The 19,420-nt window shown below is 43.3% G+C and overlaps 1 protein-coding gene across 3 annotated transcripts in view; it reads right to left on the bottom strand.

Moving 5' to 3' along the window:
* The window catches only part of cep128 (centrosomal protein 128), a 37,976-nt gene extending 18,575 nt beyond the window's left edge, over positions 1 to 19,401 (bottom strand). For 2 of the 3 annotated variants that reach the window (XM_031872791.1, XM_031872794.1), the window contains exons 1-17: positions 18,650 to 19,401; positions 18,407 to 18,493; positions 18,029 to 18,152; positions 17,683 to 17,801; positions 17,255 to 17,346; positions 16,439 to 16,511; positions 15,619 to 15,765; positions 12,392 to 12,478; positions 11,931 to 12,005; positions 11,615 to 11,753; positions 10,684 to 10,823; positions 9,347 to 9,418; positions 8,866 to 9,051; positions 5,637 to 5,825; positions 4,633 to 5,094; positions 1,500 to 1,664; positions 212 to 376 (exon numbers count right to left, since the gene is read on the bottom strand). In XM_031872791.1, the coding sequence (XP_031728651.1) occupies positions 212 to 376; positions 1,500 to 1,664; positions 4,633 to 5,094; positions 5,637 to 5,825; positions 8,866 to 9,051; positions 9,347 to 9,418; positions 10,684 to 10,823; positions 11,615 to 11,753; positions 11,931 to 12,005; positions 12,392 to 12,478; positions 15,619 to 15,765; positions 16,439 to 16,511; positions 17,255 to 17,346; positions 17,683 to 17,801; positions 18,029 to 18,152; positions 18,407 to 18,493; positions 18,650 to 18,829 (2,502 nt within the window). In that variant the 5' untranslated portion in view covers positions 18,830 to 19,401. The remainder of the gene's footprint in view (positions 1 to 211; positions 377 to 1,499; positions 1,665 to 4,632; positions 5,095 to 5,636; positions 5,826 to 8,865; positions 9,052 to 9,346; positions 9,419 to 10,683; positions 10,824 to 11,614; positions 11,754 to 11,930; positions 12,006 to 12,391; positions 12,479 to 15,618; positions 15,766 to 16,438; positions 16,512 to 17,254; positions 17,347 to 17,682; positions 17,802 to 18,028; positions 18,153 to 18,406; positions 18,494 to 18,649) is intronic. The other variant, XM_031872793.1, reaches the window with a different exon arrangement.
* Between the last annotated feature and the right edge of the window lie 19 nt (positions 19,402 to 19,420).

The following is a 19,420-nucleotide window of genomic DNA, read 5'->3' as shown; positions in this document are numbered from 1 at the left end:
TCAGAGTTGGTGGACCATCAGAGCTAAATAGCGAGTCAATATTGGACATCTCCAACGGAATGCTCATGTTGATCTGTGTCTGCTGGGGGAGTAAACATGTTCACTAACGAGCCAGTGCTGTGTCGGCGTCTGTGAGGGTGTTTTGAATCCCCAGAGGGGCCAGCATTGATATATGCAGCTTTAAACACACACAACAAACCAAAGTAAATACCTGTAGCTTGTCTTCACCGTTCTTAGCCAGGCTGCGACAGGCTGTATCTAGTTCCTCACCCATGGAGGTGAGGACTGCCTCTCGCTCTGCTTCCATCCGAAACACCTTCTCCTCCAGCTTAACGAGCCCGGACTCTGAAGCGCGTCTCCTCTCACCCGACCTGACCTGTGGAGGATGGGAGAGAGCCGAGCAGCGGTGGATTCTAATTAGCCATCGCTGTCTGCTGTGTTCAGTGTTGTTATTTGAATCTCACAAGGCACTAGAAAGATATTAATTACAGCAAGTTCTCTGTAAATGAGTGGAGGTCTGCTTGTTACAAGATTAATTCTACAGTCGACTCGATAATACACATGCAGAAAGACAGACACAGCCTAGGCATCAGAGAGCCATTCACTTTCCACTCACACAAACAGACTAGTTAAGTTTCCTCCTCTGACCTGCACCGTCAATAGTTTCAGGGTCCCTACCAGGACACAGTCGCTCAATATGTCCGAGGCACAGGAACCCACTGATCAGTGCTGCCCAGGGGCTGTGGATCATTATCCTGTCTCTGGGATGATAAACCACCCATGTTACATTAATAAGAGCCCCTATTCCCATTCACCCAATTTTAAATCAATACATGGATCCCCACAGAGCCCCATGCGACTTATCAGGGGCCTGTGAGAGAAGTGAATAGGGTTTCAATACTTCATCTGCTGCTGTAAAACACCGGGGGCGTATTGATAGGGCCCCTTTAAAAATAGTGCTGATTTGGCAGCACTTAACCTTTCAAACCATTCGTAGGTTTATATGATCACATGACCTTACAGTTATCCTAGATCTGCCAGGAAGGAAGTGAGGAAAGTAGTGTCTTTAAAATGTTAACGTGATGCTTCCTGTCGCGGTCGTACTTTATCCAGCATTCGTTTACAAAGTAAATACCTTACTGACCGCTGCATGAATAGCCAGTCCTTTACACTAGAGATTATGTGTTATCTTTACATAAACAAATGTCTGGTGTTTTTCTCCTTGTGTGCAACATAAATGGCTTAAAATAAGGTGCCAAAGTTACAATATGAAAGACATTCAGTGAGGAGCATGGTTCTATTAAAAATACAATGGATGCTGATGGTACTCATGTCTACAAGTTTAGTTGTCTTTCCTGTCAATGTCCTTGGACTTGGACTTGTCCTTGGACTTTATCTGCCACGATTAATTAGAATCAGCATAAATATTATTGGAAGTTTCGCCGTTTTCAATGTTAGTCAGTATGTTTGAAAAACTTGGCAAATAAGGCAGGGCTTACTTTGTCATCCAGTTCCTGTTTGAGTAGCTGGTACTTTCTGTGGAGAAGTGTGTGTGCCTGGTCTTTTGTGCTCAGCTGTGCTGCCAGCTTATCACACTCATCCTTCATCCTGTCCAACTTGATGCGCAGCGCCCCACACAGCTCCTTGTCTGAGGCTGCGTCTGCCTGGGAGAGAATGGTGTGTTTAAGGCCAATAATCTGAGATAATAAGGACTGATGGTTTATCTGCTGCAAAAAAGATCTACTAAAAGCAGGTCGCAGTTTGTTTTTCTGGGATGTTCAAGCTCTAAAATATACAGGGAGAATGATTACATAGTGCACATACATTTTCAAAGTAGCCATTCTTTTGACATAAATGCTGCTTTGTGGATCATATGTACAGAATGACAAATATGCCAGTGAACCCTAACAATTTGTAAAAGAGCTTAAGTCAAAACTAGCAGGTACTGGGTGAATTCACAATAAGGTCTGACATGACATTCTGTGCCTCACAGAGAATATCGTGTAAGTGAACGGGTAAATGCCATTCCAAGACTCTGAAATCAAGTCAAATCTATCTCAAATGGCAAATCTAAATCCTTAATTCATGTCTCAGTCCAGCTGAAGCTTGCAAAGGAAAACCCAGCCTCAGACATAAGCTGTCTATCTACAATGATCATATCACCACACAGCTGAAGATATCGTAAAGTGGAATGGACAACAATGGCTGAGGACTGGGAGTGACAGGAGTGACACAAACACAGAAAAAAACAGAACTGCTGGAAGTGAGAAGAGAGGAAAAACAGATGGAAAATGCTGAATGAGAACTGGAGGGAGGTAGTAAGAGAGGGATTAAGACAAAGAGAGACAGCGAGGGAGAAGATAGAGTGAGAGGACAAGGACAAGAAAATAGGAATATTTCTAGCTTTTTCTGACAGTTGACGGTATCAAAATCGTAATACAGGCCTCTGGCTATGCTATGTGAATATTGGGTGGGCTTCTTAGGGACATCTGCAGCACCCGTAGGCTGGTACTTTAAAACATTCTAGCAAACGCCCTTGTCCTTACCGCGCTGGGAAATGACACCATTACAATGAGCTATGTCAGATATTAATGCCATTCAGCAGCGCTAATGGGCTAAGCTCAACCATATCAGGGAGGACCATGCCCCTTAAGAAACAATGTACCCGGGAGGGCTCATCATTGGAGATACGGAAGGAGGGAGGCGGGGAGGGCACAGGGGGAGGAAGTCAAGTGGAATCCCCTATCTCCTGCACTGCCTTGATGAGACTTCTGAGGTCTGATATCGGGGATTTAAATATTCATGCTTGGAGCTTTGGAATGGCCATGAGGATCCACGGGGCCCCACACACCATTAGGAGCTCAGCTATCCTCTATTCACCCGCACTCAGAGTACAGAGCTCAGGCCAATGAGGAAAATTACTCCAAATGAGGATTTTGTCTGTCTCGCTGAGTCGGAAATACGCCAGATGTTGAGTGGCTGAGGCACGTTACCCTATGCTGAATTCGTAGTGTGTGCCAATGATACTCTAAATGTCAATTAGAGTGTGGCACTCTGTGATCCGTGCCTGGGTGCAAAGAAAAAAACATCTCTCTTTGGTTGGGTTATGACCTTGACATCTCCAAAGATTTCAGATTTTCTGTAATCAAATCAACCGTCAACTGCTGTGTCACACATGCACACAGCACAGTACACAGAGAAATAGTACCTCATCATTGATCCATCCTAGCGAGCAGCTACTATACTATATAGCACCCAGGGGGGCTATATCTTTTAGGGGGGGGGGGGCATTTTGTGTGTCTGTGTTTTAATGCCAGCTTAGTCCTAAATTCGAATACACATTTTCACAATTGTGGTATTAGACTTGATCTAACCATCATATGAAGCTTTTTCTCGCTCCTGTAGCTCTGTCGCTGCCTGGGCTTCTTAAAGCTTTTGAGGTGGTGAAGTTAACATGTGCATGTACAATAAGCCACACAATGGAGAGATTTATGCCTGATCCAGTGTTTTCTGTTAGTTTCAGGAGAAAGGGAACGAAAGTCAAATGGTGGGGTTCCTATTTATCATTTATCAGAGATCATGAGATTACTTATATCCTATAAAAGATCAAAATATCTTTTTTTTCTTGCCAGATTAGCTCACGGCACACTGAGAAAAAAGAGCAGACGCCAAAACTATTGGTGAAGATGGCGAGCCGGCCGAGTATCACGGGCAAATCCTGAGGCTTCCACTGGGAACCTGGCCTTCCTGCAATATATTGCATTATATTTTGTATTGTCACCTACCTCCTGAATTAAGTGTTTTCCTTTACATAAATAAAAACATTTCTACCATAAATTGGTGCATAACAATTCACCAGAATGCAGGAAATGAAGTGTTAGACGCTCAACATTTCCTAGGGGGAAAAAAATCAACATTGCTTTTTGGCTGCCTGGGAAACTAATGATAATGATATTCAAACTATCCAGGTTCATCAGATCTGTTATTTGGCATTCAATTTTATGCTTTTTTAGTGATAACACAAAATAATAATCAACACAAATATTAAGGGGAGACAATTAGCCTACATTGTAATGAATGGGGCCAGTAGGGACCTGGATAATGGAAATGGGGGCGTTGGCCCAAAACAGGTTGAGAACCACTGGTTTATAACATACAATTATGTATTATCAGAACGGGGTGGGTCAGATTACACATGCACTGTGTATACGACACTTCCTGTTGGCCATCTCACTGCTGCAGAACGTTATCGTGCCTGCACACCAGAGACTGTCTCTCTTGTAATTGTAACAGCTTATTCACTTACCAGCAGCTCTAAAGCTTATAAACACATCTTGTTCGTTCAATCTATACAAAAACTGAAGTGACTATGACAGATATTTCTTGGCTGGGACCAGATGCCAGGCAAGTAGCAGCTGGTTCCAGACCTCTGGACAGGGTCGAGCTAGCTGTTTCCAGCCTTAATGCTAAACTAAGCTAAGCTGGATGCTGGCTCCATATTTACTGTAGAGACATGAGAGACTGAATCATGTAACTAAGCAAAAAGCAAATAAGTAAATTTACCAAATGGCAAACTCTTTAACTGCACATTTCCTTCATGGAATTATACTACTATATATAAAAAGAGCTTACCTTAACCTCCTTCATGTGTGCCTTTATTGCATCCCTCTCCTGGTGGCAGAGCTTGAGCATGTCCTGCACATCATGATACTTCTTTGTCCTGCTGTCCTCCATCATTGCCTTCATGTTGTCCAGTTCTGTCTGATGCACCTCTCTCTCCAGCTGCAGCTGCTGCCCCAGTGCGGCCCGCTCCTCCTGCACTGCTGTCAGCTTGGCCCGTACCTCCAGGGAGCTCTTCTGGAGGTTCTGCTTGGAGCTCTCCTCCTCAGCTAACCTCTGGATTAGCTGAGCATGGGCTGAGGTCATCTGCTTTAAGGCGGCCTGGAGCTCGGCCTGTGTGTCCTGGTCCATCTGGCACCGACGGGCTTGGGTGTCAGCCCTCTGCTCCAGCCTCTGGTTCTCTTCCCTCAGTCTTGTCTGGGCAGCAGCCAGACGTTGAGCCTCCTCCTCCAGGGCAGCGGAGGCCTCCCTCACCTAGGGTTAGAATCTGTTAGAGGCTGATCAAAGCTCTTTTAATGACTCTGTAGCTGAGGTGTCATTATGTTCTTGATTTTAACAACACTTCAAAATGAACATGACAAATTGGTCTGCCAAAATAATTAAATCAAATCTCCAGCCATGCCTGTGGTTAACTGGGATTTTTGCACAAATGCTCATGTGCTTAGAACCACTAAAAATGTATTTTGCAAAACAGAATTGATATGTCTACCTTTGCATGACTTCAATGCTTGCTGACTACTAAAGGTGTCATCATTACATGACACACAGCATACTTCATGGTGGTAGTGTGATACTGTTTGATTTCTACCGCAGTGCTGACTGCTGTCATTTATGAAAAGACAAGTCAAAGTGGTCTCCAATCAATGAACTAGACTTTCAGCCTGATGGAATAATACGACTTCTAAATGCTGACCCACGGTCTATGGTCCTACGAGTAAAACAAATAACATGTCTTTTTTTGTGTCTCTAGTGAGTTGAACGATATTTTCAATTGCTAGATGCTCAATCCCCCATACCTCCCGCATTTCTTGCTCCAGTGATAACTGGCGCTGACGAGTCTCGGACAGCTCCACGTCCTTGCGGTGGAGCTCTTCTTCGCGCTGGGCCAATCGCCCTAGGATTTCAGCGAGCTCCCTGCGGGCCGCCTCAGTCTGCTGGCTCAGCGCCTTCAACTGGGCCTGGGAGCTCTCCTTTTCCCTGGCTGCCTGGAGGGAGAAAGAGAGAGCAGGGGCAAAAGAGGCAGAGAGGGTGTGGAGGGGGGGTGGGAGAGGAGAAGGGAAATGAAGATTGACAAATGAAGAGGAGGCAGAAGATGGTGTACAAAAAGGAGCTCTAACAATAATGATGAGAGCAAGAGAAAGAGTGACAGAGAAACATGCAGTAGCAGCTCTTGCACTGATAGGAAAGCGCTCGCTCTCAGCTCCCTGATAAGGGACAATGGTCAGGTCTGTTCAAGGCAGATTGCTTCTAATACTCTGGCTTTGACTGGAATTTGCAAAGACTTTGCTGTAGCTCAGAACCTAATCATTTAATTGAGCACTTGATTCTCTCCCCTAATTCATTAAGGGGGCAGAAATGATTTTGTAATTAACGTTGAGTAAGCCAGGTGGGAGTCTGTCTGTCTGTCTGTCTGTCTGACTGAGAGGAGCGAGGCTGCTGACTGAGAGTTTGAGGTGACTCATTCAGTTCAAATGGAATGGAAATCACTGGGAGGTGACTAATAATCATTGTCAGCCTTTAATTATTCAACAAAGCACAACCACTGTAAGGTACAGTAAAAAGGTACTCAGACCACTTTACTTCATGTTTGGTTATATCATTATTAAGCTATTAAAAATACAATATTCAAGAGTTCTCATCTGACTTTGATACAAAACCCTCTATGCAATTCAGATAAAACAAAGTATGAAATCAAATGAACAGAGAAAGGCATGCATCCATTTTCATTACTTATTGGTGTGTTTTAGGTATTCACCAGTTCTAAATAGCATTTTCCTTTCATATCTTTCTAAAACTGAGACCAGTTTCTTTCTCTTCATCATAAGAGGACTGCATGTGAACCACATACATATGGATTACAACAGATACAGTATGTGTTCATATCTCCTCTTTCCAATCATTACACTTCAAAGGTGCTGCTTTTGCCAATTGTCCAGTCCATTTCTACTACGGAAGAACTGGACCAGGAAAACTCATAAATAGTTCAACATCTGTATTTCCCCAGTGATAGCAGGGTGTTGATGTTTTTTCTTTTAAATGTTGAGATCTAAAATTAAATTGAATGCGCTCCGTACCCTCAGAACACAGAGCTGCTACACATATATGAAATATAGCATCTGTGTGAAGGTGCGTTAAGACAAAACACAAAGCAGATTGTTCTTTGCGGCACAATTACATACAAGACACAAATAGATGTGAATTTGCGCTAGGCGGCGCAAATACATTTAGACTATCCTGACTTCACCGAGATTCAGAAATGGAGGACAAACTTCTTGGCATCACATGAGGTCACTGGGAGCTCAATGACTCAAAGTCTGTACTATACAGAGACGGCTTGGAGAAGAATGTTATGAACCCAGACACAACAGTTTCTGGTCTATCTGGGTCTTCCACAACACGTATGAGGCGGTGATAGTGTTTATTTCGGTCATGGTTGATGGCGGAATTAAACATTGCTAAGTTATGTAGTATCTATGGACGTGAGCCCCTCTTCCTTTCCAGAGGGAGTCCTCCCATTGGCTGCTGGGGTGAATGTTCGCGAGTTGAGAAATCCTCAAGCGGCCGTATTCGCCTGAGTAACGTGAGGCGAAAGATCCGCTTCATATGAACACACCTTTAACAGAGTAGAAACTGTGTCACTTTCCTACGTTCTGTGCATCCCTGATGCCGGTTGTAGCAGCAGTTTGCTTCCACCTCCACTGATGTGTTCTGACGTCAGTGGGTTGCAGAACCTCAGGGAGAGTTAGGCTGAGATAAGTTTTGTTTTATTCTCGCTGCCAGGGGCGTCGCTACAAATCAGTCTACTGCTGGAGCTGAGAAATGCATTTCAGTAAACTTTATTGATTACTTCCCTTTTTAGAACACACTGTCAAAGTCAAAGCAGGTATGCATGAGCCAGAGTCCACTGTTCAGTGAAGGCAACAAAGACAGTCAGTGTTTGTTGACGTAGCTGCCAGCTGGCTAGCTTTTAGCCTAGCTGAGACAGAGCTGCAGTAGCCCACCAGCACCCAAAAATACCGAGGCAATAAGCTGCAATGAGATTCACCAGTCTGGATTCTGTGAAACAGCTGAGAGTTTTTACTTCGTTCAAAGAAGAGCCAAAAAGAACGACAATTGCCAACAGGAACAAATAAAGCAGCTGACTAAGCAGTTTTGGTTTTTATCTTGACACAGTGCTAGTTTAACTCTAGCTAAGGTGTAATAATCATAGTTTTGCTTTCCTGTTACAAGTGGCACAAGTTGGTTTATTAAACAATGTAACTGTATGTACAATCCATATTGTACATTTTTCATGCAGGCTTTACCATCAAGTAACTGATGTAAAATGCTGATCTGCACCATATGGGACAAACCTTCAGGATATTTCTTTGTCAATATACTTGGTGCTGAAGTGATTTTAGTTTGAATAGACTAAAACTACCATAAACGAAGACTGGACATCCAAATACGTGGATGGAAAATGTAGCTTTCAGAAGGTACTTCATAAATACATACAGGTCAAATAAAATCCCTATAAAATGTGCTTTCCTGAAATCTGGACTTCTTTAAATCTAGTTAGGTAAACACACAAGGCACAGAGGTTGTTGTGCCTCAACATCACAGAGAAACAGCTGAACGGGGTGAAGAAGCAACAAAGGCCGCGATATCTTGACTTTTAGTCCCTAGTTCTGTTCAAAATCCAGACCTTACATTTCCCATAATGCAACTCAAAAGCATCCCAGAAGCCAACGTCTTTCAAACCCTGCACCTCCAGATTGTAATACAGGCTACTTTCTTCTTCTTTTCTGTTTTTATGGAGTCTCAATGCCAAGCTGAGATAACCCTAATGTTTCTCACTTCAAATGTAGTACTACAATTCCACTCCTTGCACTAGTAATATCTTGGCATACAGCCACTTGACTCAATGAGTTGTAAAGATAAACTAGTTTCACATTTTAACATCACATCAGCAGTTCCTTAGCCACAGCTGCTAGTGTAGGCTGTGGTGTCAGAAGTCCTGTAATGCATAAATCTGCCTCAACCGACCTGTGAGGTCTTGTCAGTGTGGCCTTGAGCCTGGGCACTCGCCTCCTCCAGCTCCTTCTGTAGTCTCCTGCACTTTGCCCTCCACTGACGCACAGCCTCCTGGGCCCTGGTCTTCAGTTCATCTCTGCTCCTCGTGCTCTCCTGGAGCAAGGCCTCCGTCTCCCTCCTCTCTGCCTGCCCTCGGCTCTGAAAGATGAGCCAATGTATAAAGAAAGTGTACATTCCTTCTTCATAACCTGAAGCAGTATTTTTTAGCCATGCCAATGCTAAAAGGTCTAACAGGCCTAATTCACAAGGATCTCATGACTGCAGCTTTACAGTGTCTTTACATTTAACCTGTGGCTCAGAATGAAACAGTGCACACAGCATGATTCCAATTCAAATGGTTACTAGAACAAGCATCCTTTGTTTAGAGTCCTTGATATAAATGACCTATACGCTGATGAATGACAGTGAGATGCAATAACCAATACAAAAATACCTGCATCTCCCTCAACTGTTCCAGCATTCGTAGCTGCTGCTCCTCCCGCCGTGCCAGGTCTGATGACAAGTCCTGGTATATAGAAAAGAGAAAGGTCAAGGACATGTGTGTGTGTGTGTGTGTGTGACTACTACTAGTGCTGATGGCAGCAAAAAGACAGACAGGCGGGAGACAGGGAGACATAGGGGTATGGAGGAATGGGTTTAGGGCAGAAAAAGACTGATTTTAAAAGCAAAAAAGCAAATAGGTATGAGAAGAAGAACAGTAAAGAGCGGTTATTATGAGCAAAGAAGAGGACAAAAGCCAAAGGCAGAAAGGTCAAAGAAGGTGCAGACTGTCATGCTGCCCACTATTGGATTATCTGCAAGGCTGGTCTGAAAAGTAGTCTGAAAGGAGAGTTGCACTGGATTAACTTCATTCTTCCTCCACAAGAAAATCACAATCACTTTGAAGTTTCCAGTTTGATTGAAGTCCCCAGTAAGGGCAGGTAAAGTAGCAAAATGTTGTCGGTATCAGTCTATGACTAATACTCCTAACAGCCAGTTAGGAGTATTAGTCATAGACTGATTACTCATAGGCCTATTAGACTGTATATGAATTCAGTCACTGAGAAATTGAATCCTCCACCCTATTCTTCTCATTATACTCATTTACCATTAAAATGAAACATTTCCAACATCTTTTTTTGATCTTGACATAAAAACCATACGAGACGCCCCAGGTGATACATGCAAACACCTTCTTCATCTTTTAACACCTACTCTGCAATAAGGGAAGCGTGGGAGTTTAAACACATTTTCAGTGAGAGAAATATCAGAGATTAGAGGAATGTGCCAATGCTTTAAAGTGCAGCTATTTCTACTAACATTTTATTGATACCCTGCACAGCCTTGAATACCCCTGCTTAGCAAGGGAATATGTTTTGCTTTTATGTCTTGTTACGGTGATGGAAGTGACACAACGCACCAGTTTGCGACTGGCGGTTGATTTCTGATTTCCTATTCCGACTGTCACTTCATTTGACAATTTTAAGAGGATAAAGGGGCATGGAGTTGGCGGAGGATGCGACCACGGATGAGAGGCACCCGACAAACTAAAATAACCCTGCTCAGGGTGGAGACGCTAACAGGGACAAAGTCCATAGCATGCTTCTGGTGTGTTCGTTTGCACTCCAGCTGAGACATCCTGAGTGCATCTATTCTTACGGGTATTCTGCAGAGACCGCCACATGGATGACGAAAGAATGACATGCAATGCCTTCTCTGAATCACTGATGTTATAAGCTCTAGTAGGTTTTGTATAAATACCCACAATCACACAACTTCTCCGATACACACCTCCACCTGTAAGCTGAGTTGGACTCTCTCCTTCTCCTTTCGGTCCAGAGTCCTTTTCAGTTCTTCCACCTCGCTGACGACCGAGACCGTGTGCAGCTGGGCTCGCAGCTCCGCCACTTCTTTCTCCAGGTTCAAACGATCTATACACATGAACACATGCAGGCACATAATCAAGTGTTGTTAGGATTGATCTCTCTACATGTGGAGACAAGAACTGAAGAAGAAATACACTGCAACATCTTTTGAATGAGATGAATATTTGAGCATTTTGACTTATTTTCTAACCTTGCTCTGAATTCGTTATACCTCTTTACCGACTATATAGGGGGTTTATATGCAAGACTCACATGTCAATCACTTCACTTGGGGCAGACCCAGAGTTGGCAGACGTGAACAGAGTATAAATGAAGTGATAAATGATGCGAATGAAGCAAAACTCTCCGTAACAAACACAGATGCTGATATACAAATACTAAATACTATTGTCACTAATGTCATCATTAAGTATTTCCCCATATTTGATACAATCTATGTCAAATTCAGATGTGAACCTAAATCATATTTATTAGTTTTGAACTGCTATAGAACTTTAGACAAATTTATAAGAACCATCAATGTTGTTTTAAACTTTCACTGCTATTTAAGGCCCTTTGATGCTCATAATTCAATAGCATTACAAAAAAAACATTGGGGCATTGACAGGGAATACTTTCACTACAGCTACTCCAAATTTTCTCTCTTAGACATAATGTCAGCTATTTCTTTGGTTACTTAGAGAGTTTTCATAGCAATCTTTTGCACAGAGGATTTGGATGACGGTTAAATGGATGAGTTCCATTTAGGTCCTCATTTAACCTGCATCCTAATCCTCTGTGTCTTCCTGTTGATGCACCTTTCCCTCACCTCCACAGACCAGACTTAGATTCAGTACCTGCGCCTCTCTGCCCACCACTCCCCTCCTCCCTGAAGGTGTGGTTGCCATGTGGCTGAGCAATGGGCTGAGAAGTCTTCAGCTGAAGCTCAGTCTTCTCCTTCCTCATCCTCAGCAGCTCGCCGCGCATGTCCTCCACCTGGGGGTCGCCGGCCATGTAAGCAGAACCAGAGAAAGACATGTGACTGTCTCACAGCGGGCGAAAGGATACGGACGTTCTCTGAGAAGATGCTGCACTGATTATTGTTGTGTCTGCTGAGGTTTACTGTACATCTGCATGTACAATCAGGTAGAGAACACAGAGACACTAACAAACCTGTTGAACAAGGGCCTCTCTGCTATCCTCAGACTGTTCAAGTAGTCTTCTAGCTCCCTCCAGTTCCTGCTCCATCTGAGAAGAGCATAACGATGACAAAGTCAGGACGATACATGATGAGGTAGTGTCCTGGAAACTGATGTGGAGGTGTCAAAGGTTCAGAATGAGCATTACCTATAGTGTATAGCATCAGGTGTGCAGAATTCACAATGTACACAAATTGAGTTCAAGGCAAAATTATGACACCATTAGGATGTTTAAATATTGAATATTCAGATAAAAAGCTTGTAATTAAATAACTGCCTGAGCAAGAATATGAATTTGAACTATTACTTCAGTAAAATGATGCAGGGAACAGGAAGGAACTGTATTAAGGCAAACTTTCATAGCACTAAATTCAAAATACCAACCAAATGTTTTGACTTTTATTTTTAAATGAAAACATTTTTAAACATATTCACCTTGGGTTTCTCCCGGCCTGCTCTCAGTAGCCTGGCTGGAACTGCCTCCTCTCTCTCCTGGGCTTGAACTTGGCGTCTCCCTGAAGTCTACAAAACACAGGCCCCAGCATGCATCATTATAAGAGCGCACACAAAAGAGTAGAGTAAGAATGCAACACGAGAGTGCTATTACATCATGGCATCCCCCCCAATCTCATATTCTTGGTGCCATCATGGTGGATTTGTACAAGAGCTTAGATCCCACTCAATCCCACTCACTCTGAGCGGGCTGCGATGATAAATTACCGGCTGCTAGCAATAACATCTACCCAAGTGACTCATCATCTATTTGATTCACATCACAGCGGGCCCATCGGTGGGGAATAAATGTGCCCTCTGCTCTCCCTCCTCTCCTGCTCTTTAGTAGTAAAAGGGATTATTTTCCTCTTCATGTCCTCATGCTTGTTTATTTACCCTTAATTTCTGGACAAATGCATGATTTCACATCGCCCTGGGCCCTGCTGGTGTCCCATTAGGGCACTACGGAGGAGAGGGATGCAAATGAATTGGTAGCTACTGTCATTACAAAGTGTGTGGAACAGTGTAGCTCCCAAAGGTTATCAGTGTGGATACAGCTACACAGTGCCCCTCTGTGGTGTACTGATGAACTGCAGCAGGCAGGAGAGAAACAACGAAACGCTGTCCTCAAAATAAATGGTGTTATTACAAAAATGAACTAACATTATGCTGATGATGTATAATAAGGTTGATTTGTGTCGCTGAATGGAAGTAGCAACATAAGAGAGCAATAATAGATAATGTGTTCTTTACTGGGACTGTGGGCATCTATTGACTTGGAGTGAATCTAGCTTTGAGTCTACATCCCTAAAGTGCACCTAATGACACACTCGCTCAAATATTAATGCTTTGAAACCAATACACAGGTAACAAACCATAAAAACATGATTGGCATGAAATGCGGGAAAGTAGCAGTTGCTTGCTGAGCGACCATGTGCACTGCATCCAAGTAATTGCCTGGCTGTGGTTTATAGTCTCGTAAAGCAGAGCAAGAGGGCCAGGTGACATAGTGTGAAGGCTGTTTTTAACACAGCAGGGAGGCCTGCAGTGCACCAGAGAGACAACCCTTCAATGACGACTATGAAGTGACCCAACAAGTGCGGTGAAATCCAGAGATTTTGTGAGTTTACAAGCGCAAGTTCCACCATGAAACTTTTAACTGTACGCCGTTAGCAACATTTAGTACAACAAGCTACTGGTGTGCAAGACAGTCACACTATGCCGGAGCTGAAAGACCCGCCTACGGGTTTTAGATCAGCTACAACACCAACGGAGAGAGACGTGTAGAAGACGAGGACGGCGTGCCGACGTTGCTCCACCGCTTTAGGGTCTGTGAATGCAAACATATCAAACATGCTAACGCACATTCAACATCACCCTGATGTGCCAATTATATTTCTTATTATTCTATTTATTTTGCATTTTCAATTCCATAGCATAAGAAATGCTGTTTTACTTTTATTGACTAGTGTTACCTGTTGGGAAATACGGAACACAGAAGTGTTTGAAATGTTTCTTAATGAACCAGTTTACCAACATTGCCCGATGCTTGCACTACTGAAGGTTCCAACTACATGAAAGGAATCAGATCTTGTGCATTTGATGCGATCACACCAGCCGAGACACCAAACTGGGCCAGGGCCGTAAAGTGGGAGGGCAGAGACCCCTTCCGAACCTCTTGCTTGGACCTCACCCATCTTCAAACTCGGCCATCATTTCAAGTTTGGTGACTGCATCTTACAAGAATGCAACACTATCATAGTGACAAAACCTGTCCACAGACAGACCTGTCAAAGTACTAGAAACCTCCTGTGTGGTAGTTCCTCATACAGCAGGTGTCACATATTGCAATGATGACTCACAAGGTGACTGGTAAATATAAAAAACCTCTTGTGTCTAATTGTGTGGAAGATTATTAATCTCAACGACAGTTGATGGTTTTCTGTGATCTGCTCCGAGGTTATTTTTGTGAAAGATAATCACTCAACAAAGATCACTTGAGAATGTTTCAGCATTCATTTCTTAACGCCATCAAGATCGCATGAACACGTTTTTGTACCAAGAGAAGGCAACCAGAAGGGCTTAAGATATGTGAGCATATATGAGCATTCATAAATTGTGGAACATGTCAGGGGTCTGTGTTTTTACTCAGGAATAAACAACAGGCAAGTGTGCTGAATTACTTCATCTGCATCAGCAAATTTCTCATGGTGAAAAAAAGAAATCGATTTCATTGACTTGCTCGTAGTATTAGTAAAATGATTCATGGATGCAGTGATGACTGCTTGACTTCTGATCTAGTATACAATCAAGCTTTGAACTACAGTAAGAGCATCAGACCAGTCACTAAATGTTCAATACGACAATCAGCCCTTTAAATGGTAAATGGACTGTACTTGTACGGCGCTTTTCTAGTCTTTGCGACCACTCACAGTGCTTTCACACTACATATCGTCATTCACCTGTTCACACCCATTCATACACTGGGCTACCATCCACTTGCCATCAGGACTAAATAACATGCACATGCACATTCACACAACGTAGGCACAGCTACGGGAGCACTTTTGGGCTTAAGGACACATCGACATGCGACTAGCAGAGCCGGGGATCGAACCGCCGATTCTGAAGGACGACCCTACTCTCCACTGAGCCCCAGCATCACATTAATGGAACACATAAATAAGCAGTGCCAACATGGTACCTGGTATATGTTTATCCTGCTAAGTCAATCAGTGTCCTTTTAGTGTATTTGAAGTCTGCACGTCTTTGTGATGACTGATATTGCTGTTTGCCTGCTTTATTCTTTCATACGTGTGTGTGTGCATGATATATGTTTAGTTGTGTCTGTTGTAATGTTATGATTGTCTTTTGTGCTTGAACTGGTTTCCCTTCATTTATGCTCTTCTATGTGCTTCAATGTTGTTTTGCGAAGTGTCTCTTTATTATAACATCAACCTGCTCAGGTACAGCAAATGAATGTGTGTTGTCTCTGATAAATAAAGTTCAAATTAAGTATTGTTATGTTCCCTCCATTGAATGATGCGCCTTCATGTTGCCTCTGGATTATTCTTCGCCCTTCTCTGTGAATGTGAGGGAACATGACAGTGTCAACGGGGAGGTGTTGGATGGAGGGATAACAGCAGCTGAGTGGTGAGGTGGAGTATCACCTCCTGCAGTTTGTCAGACATGGCCGCCCACTGGTCAGGCCTTCTCTCTCTCTCCACGCCACTTTGCTCAGGATGCATCTCTCTCTCCAGCTCCTGCAGACACCGCTCCACGCGAGAAGATGCCTGCAGACAGTGAGAGGGGGGCATCTGAGGTCATCACCGGTGCAGGGATGGCAGCAGGATATGATAAATGAGACGACAGGAAATTAAATGTGGGCGACAAAAAAATATATCTTTTGCAGAACTGATGCAAGTATTCCTCGTCTAATCAGGAAGCAGCATACCCACCTGTAAAAAACAGTTATTACCTTTATCTTGACACATCCTCAGACGTGACAAGATAAAAAAATATGAAACATGTTGGAGAAGCATATTTGTCAAAATAGTGATGGTGAGGTGAGGGGCCACATACCTGGAAATGATACTGAAACGTTTGCTTAAGTTGGACTTCACTGAAGTAACATTTGAAAAAGAGGACTAGCCCTTTAAAACACCAAAGTCACACAATAACACAACCTAACCGATCGAGGCTGCAGTAGACCAGCTACTCCTGTGTTCTGTGAGGATGGTAATGTGGGGCACACTTAAACTGATATTGATATTGAGCTGTAACTTGCTTTGCTTCCATGCCGGTACTCCTGTCTGTTTCTCCTAACTGGGGACGTGCAGACCACCATCCTCTGTAGGTAATACAGTGACTATGGAGAAGTACCTCATACAACCCCACTTCAAGAAATCCAAAGTGTCCCTTTAAAATGAAGTCCACAGAGCTGGACGGCATGCTTAAAGTACTGGTGGTGAAACACACAGCTACACTCACTGAGGACTGTCTCTGGGAAGTTGTCGTGTTGTCTGTGAGGTTCTCCATCGCTCGCCTGGTGTCAATATCAGACCTATAAAAAGCAGACAAATATTCACACATCAGAGTTTTGAAAAAGTCTTTGCCAGGACATTATTGATCAGAATGTGAATGCATAATGTGATGCCACTCAAAATAATTATGCAGCTTCAGATGTTAAAATATTGTGGATCAATTTGGTGTGGTCAGCAGTACCGGGGAAGAGAGATCTGCTGCCTGCCTTTTGACTTTCCAGTGTTGTCTCTTTAAGTCTCCCATGACACTTTTAACACTTTCTCATCAAAGACATTTCAGAGACCCAAAAAATTATACATTTGTTTTCAAAGCTAACGAAGAACTTTTTTTATGGACAGTGGAAGTGAAAAATAAAGATCAATATACATTCAGAGCCCAGGCCAAAGTTAGTGAGGAGAATAATGTAGAAAATCTGTGGGAGGAATAAAGAGGAGACGCTGTGTGAATGACTTTAGCAGTGTGTACTAAATTCCTAAAGCCTTATCCAAACATTCAACCAGTGTTCAGGCAAAAAAATAATAATAATAATTCAAGGACAAGCAGACTTTGTAAAGTGCTATACAATTACACTTTTATATTATCACGATTATTTATGCTACTTGTTACTATGGCAGGTAACAAAACACCATTTGGAGGGTCAAGTTACTTCTAAAAATCCCCATGACAATGACTGGTGAAGTCAGTTGTGTGCTAGCCAATGTGCTATGTGGAAACAAAAAAACTAGAGTTTGATGTTCAGCCTTTGCCCCTCCCCTCAGATACCTATTCCTCCTGAGGATTTCTCTGTCCAGGTCATCAGACAGTCTGTGCTGGTCACAACGCAGATCCCTCAGGGACTGGTGCAGAGTGTGAATCTATATGGGACCGCCACAGACAGATACAGAAGACAAAACACTGTACATAAGCAAAGCAAAGTAAAAGCATTTGCAATCACTGCCTTTACAGAGATGCACATTTATTGCAACCACTGTGAAAAGTAGAATGAAAGATAAATATGGACTCCTTAACACAATATATGCCTAAATACTCTCATTAACAAAACCTCATTCAAGGAAAATATCATCAAGCCCCTTCAAGATTAGCATCATATCAACATTCCTGACTCAGTGTGCCCTCTTGTGGAAACTTCCTGAAGCTGCATGACAGTAACAAGTGGCACTGATTGGTGGTTGGTTTGTCTCCATTCTTACATTGTCTGCTGACAGGCTGGCGTCTTTAAAACGAACACTGGCAGACTGAGACCTCCGGCTCCTTCCTGGAGTGCCTGTATAGTCCTTCAGTGGAGAAGTAGGGTAGAAACGCTGGCCATCTGAAATTACAGATCTACATTTGTTATAAAGTGTTAAAGAAGGAGCCAGAGATCCAAACACAAACTCACTGCACAACATATTCAAATGTTCTTTTCACAAATAATACATTTGTCATGTATTATTTCTGTGTTATCTGCCTTCATGTTCCATCTCTTTGCAAATGATCCAGAACCAAGACTACAATGAGTGGGACAGCTGACAGCTAAATCCTTTCTTTACTCTATACCTGATCCTGAGCAAGCCTCCAGGTCACTGGTATGCAGGGTGGAGGCTGAAGCTGAAGCCCCATTGGGTCTGCTCACCCTCTGTGTCTGAAGCTGACTGATGGACTCTTCAAGGTTCTCCCTTAGCTGGTGCAGGGAAACAAATCTGACATAAAACAACAAACTAGTAAAACTATTAATTGTTTAAAAGCAAACAATGTTAAGAAGCAAAAACAGACCTGGTTAAAAAAAAAAAATTTAAATAGAGAACAAATATATATATATATATATATATCACATAAATGACAACATAAATAGTGTAACTAGGGACTCAGCTCGGTACAGTATTGCCTTTGAAATGTTATGGATATGCACATGAAACCACATAACAGGTGTCTGACCAGTGCCATGGCTTCAGCCTGGTCATCTGTATGCTCCCGGTAGTGGCCCAGCATCCGGTCTACTTTGGTTAAGTTCCTACTGGTGTCCTGCAACAGAAAATACGCGTTTAATTAAGGATTATTTCGATACGTTTAGATACAAACGCAAACAATAATAAACACAAAGACCCCAAAAGTGCAACAGGTGTGTAGGGAAGCTGGTGTACTTTGGACGTGTCTGTCTCATGAGGCAGAGCAGAATACCTGTAAAGTGGTCGCCAGTGTGCTGATCTTCTCGGAGATGTCTGCGGGTCGACCCTCACCTCCACGCCCGCTGGCTCTGCCCCTGTCCCGGCCAGGTATGCGGTGGGCTTCACGCCCCCGAGGCCTGTGCCCCCGGGTTAGGGTCCTGTCGTATGAATCGGACTCACTGGACGTATCCATAGTTTGGCACAGAGCAGGTTTACGGTGGAGCCGACGAAAAACGGCTGACTAGGTAAATCGGACGATTATTGACCTGGCTTCGTCTGCACAAAACGCTAGCTGTTGACTGCAACGTTAATCAGATTAATGAACAAACTGGGCTGGTTTTGAACTTTTTTAACAATCGATATATTGGTCATAGCTAGCGGAAATGGGCGCTTTGTCATCGTTGCCTTAGCAACCCGTGGAGACAGAAAGCTATCTGACCAGCAAAGCGCTTCAATTCAAACCGTCCTCCCAAACATGTTGCTGGGTACTGTTGATGGGGATGCTCCAGCTGGCTAGCAACAAGTGGTAAACCAACTACTATGAACGTTAGCTAGCTAACCCAACGTTAGCCAACTAATGTAGCCTTGCAACAATACTGTGAACACTGCAAAACACTGTATATACCCAGCGGGTACCGAGGGAATAACTAATACCGCTATAACTACGTTACACGAGATCCATTGGTGTTTCGCTTTGTTGGTGATAGCTAACAGAAGAGCAGCTCTTGGCGTTACCGTCAGGTTACCGTGATATGGCAACTTGAACTAGCCGCGTCCGAGCAGG

Source organism: Anarrhichthys ocellatus, unplaced genomic scaffold (genome assembly GCF_004355925.1).
Source record: "Anarrhichthys ocellatus isolate YVR2014 unplaced genomic scaffold, GSC_Weel_1.0 scaffold66, whole genome shotgun sequence".
NCBI classification, from domain to species: domain Eukaryota; kingdom Metazoa; phylum Chordata; class Actinopteri; order Perciformes; family Anarhichadidae; genus Anarrhichthys; species Anarrhichthys ocellatus.
Note: the sequence above shows the minus strand (reverse complement) of the source record. Positions and strands in the feature narration are given on the sequence as shown.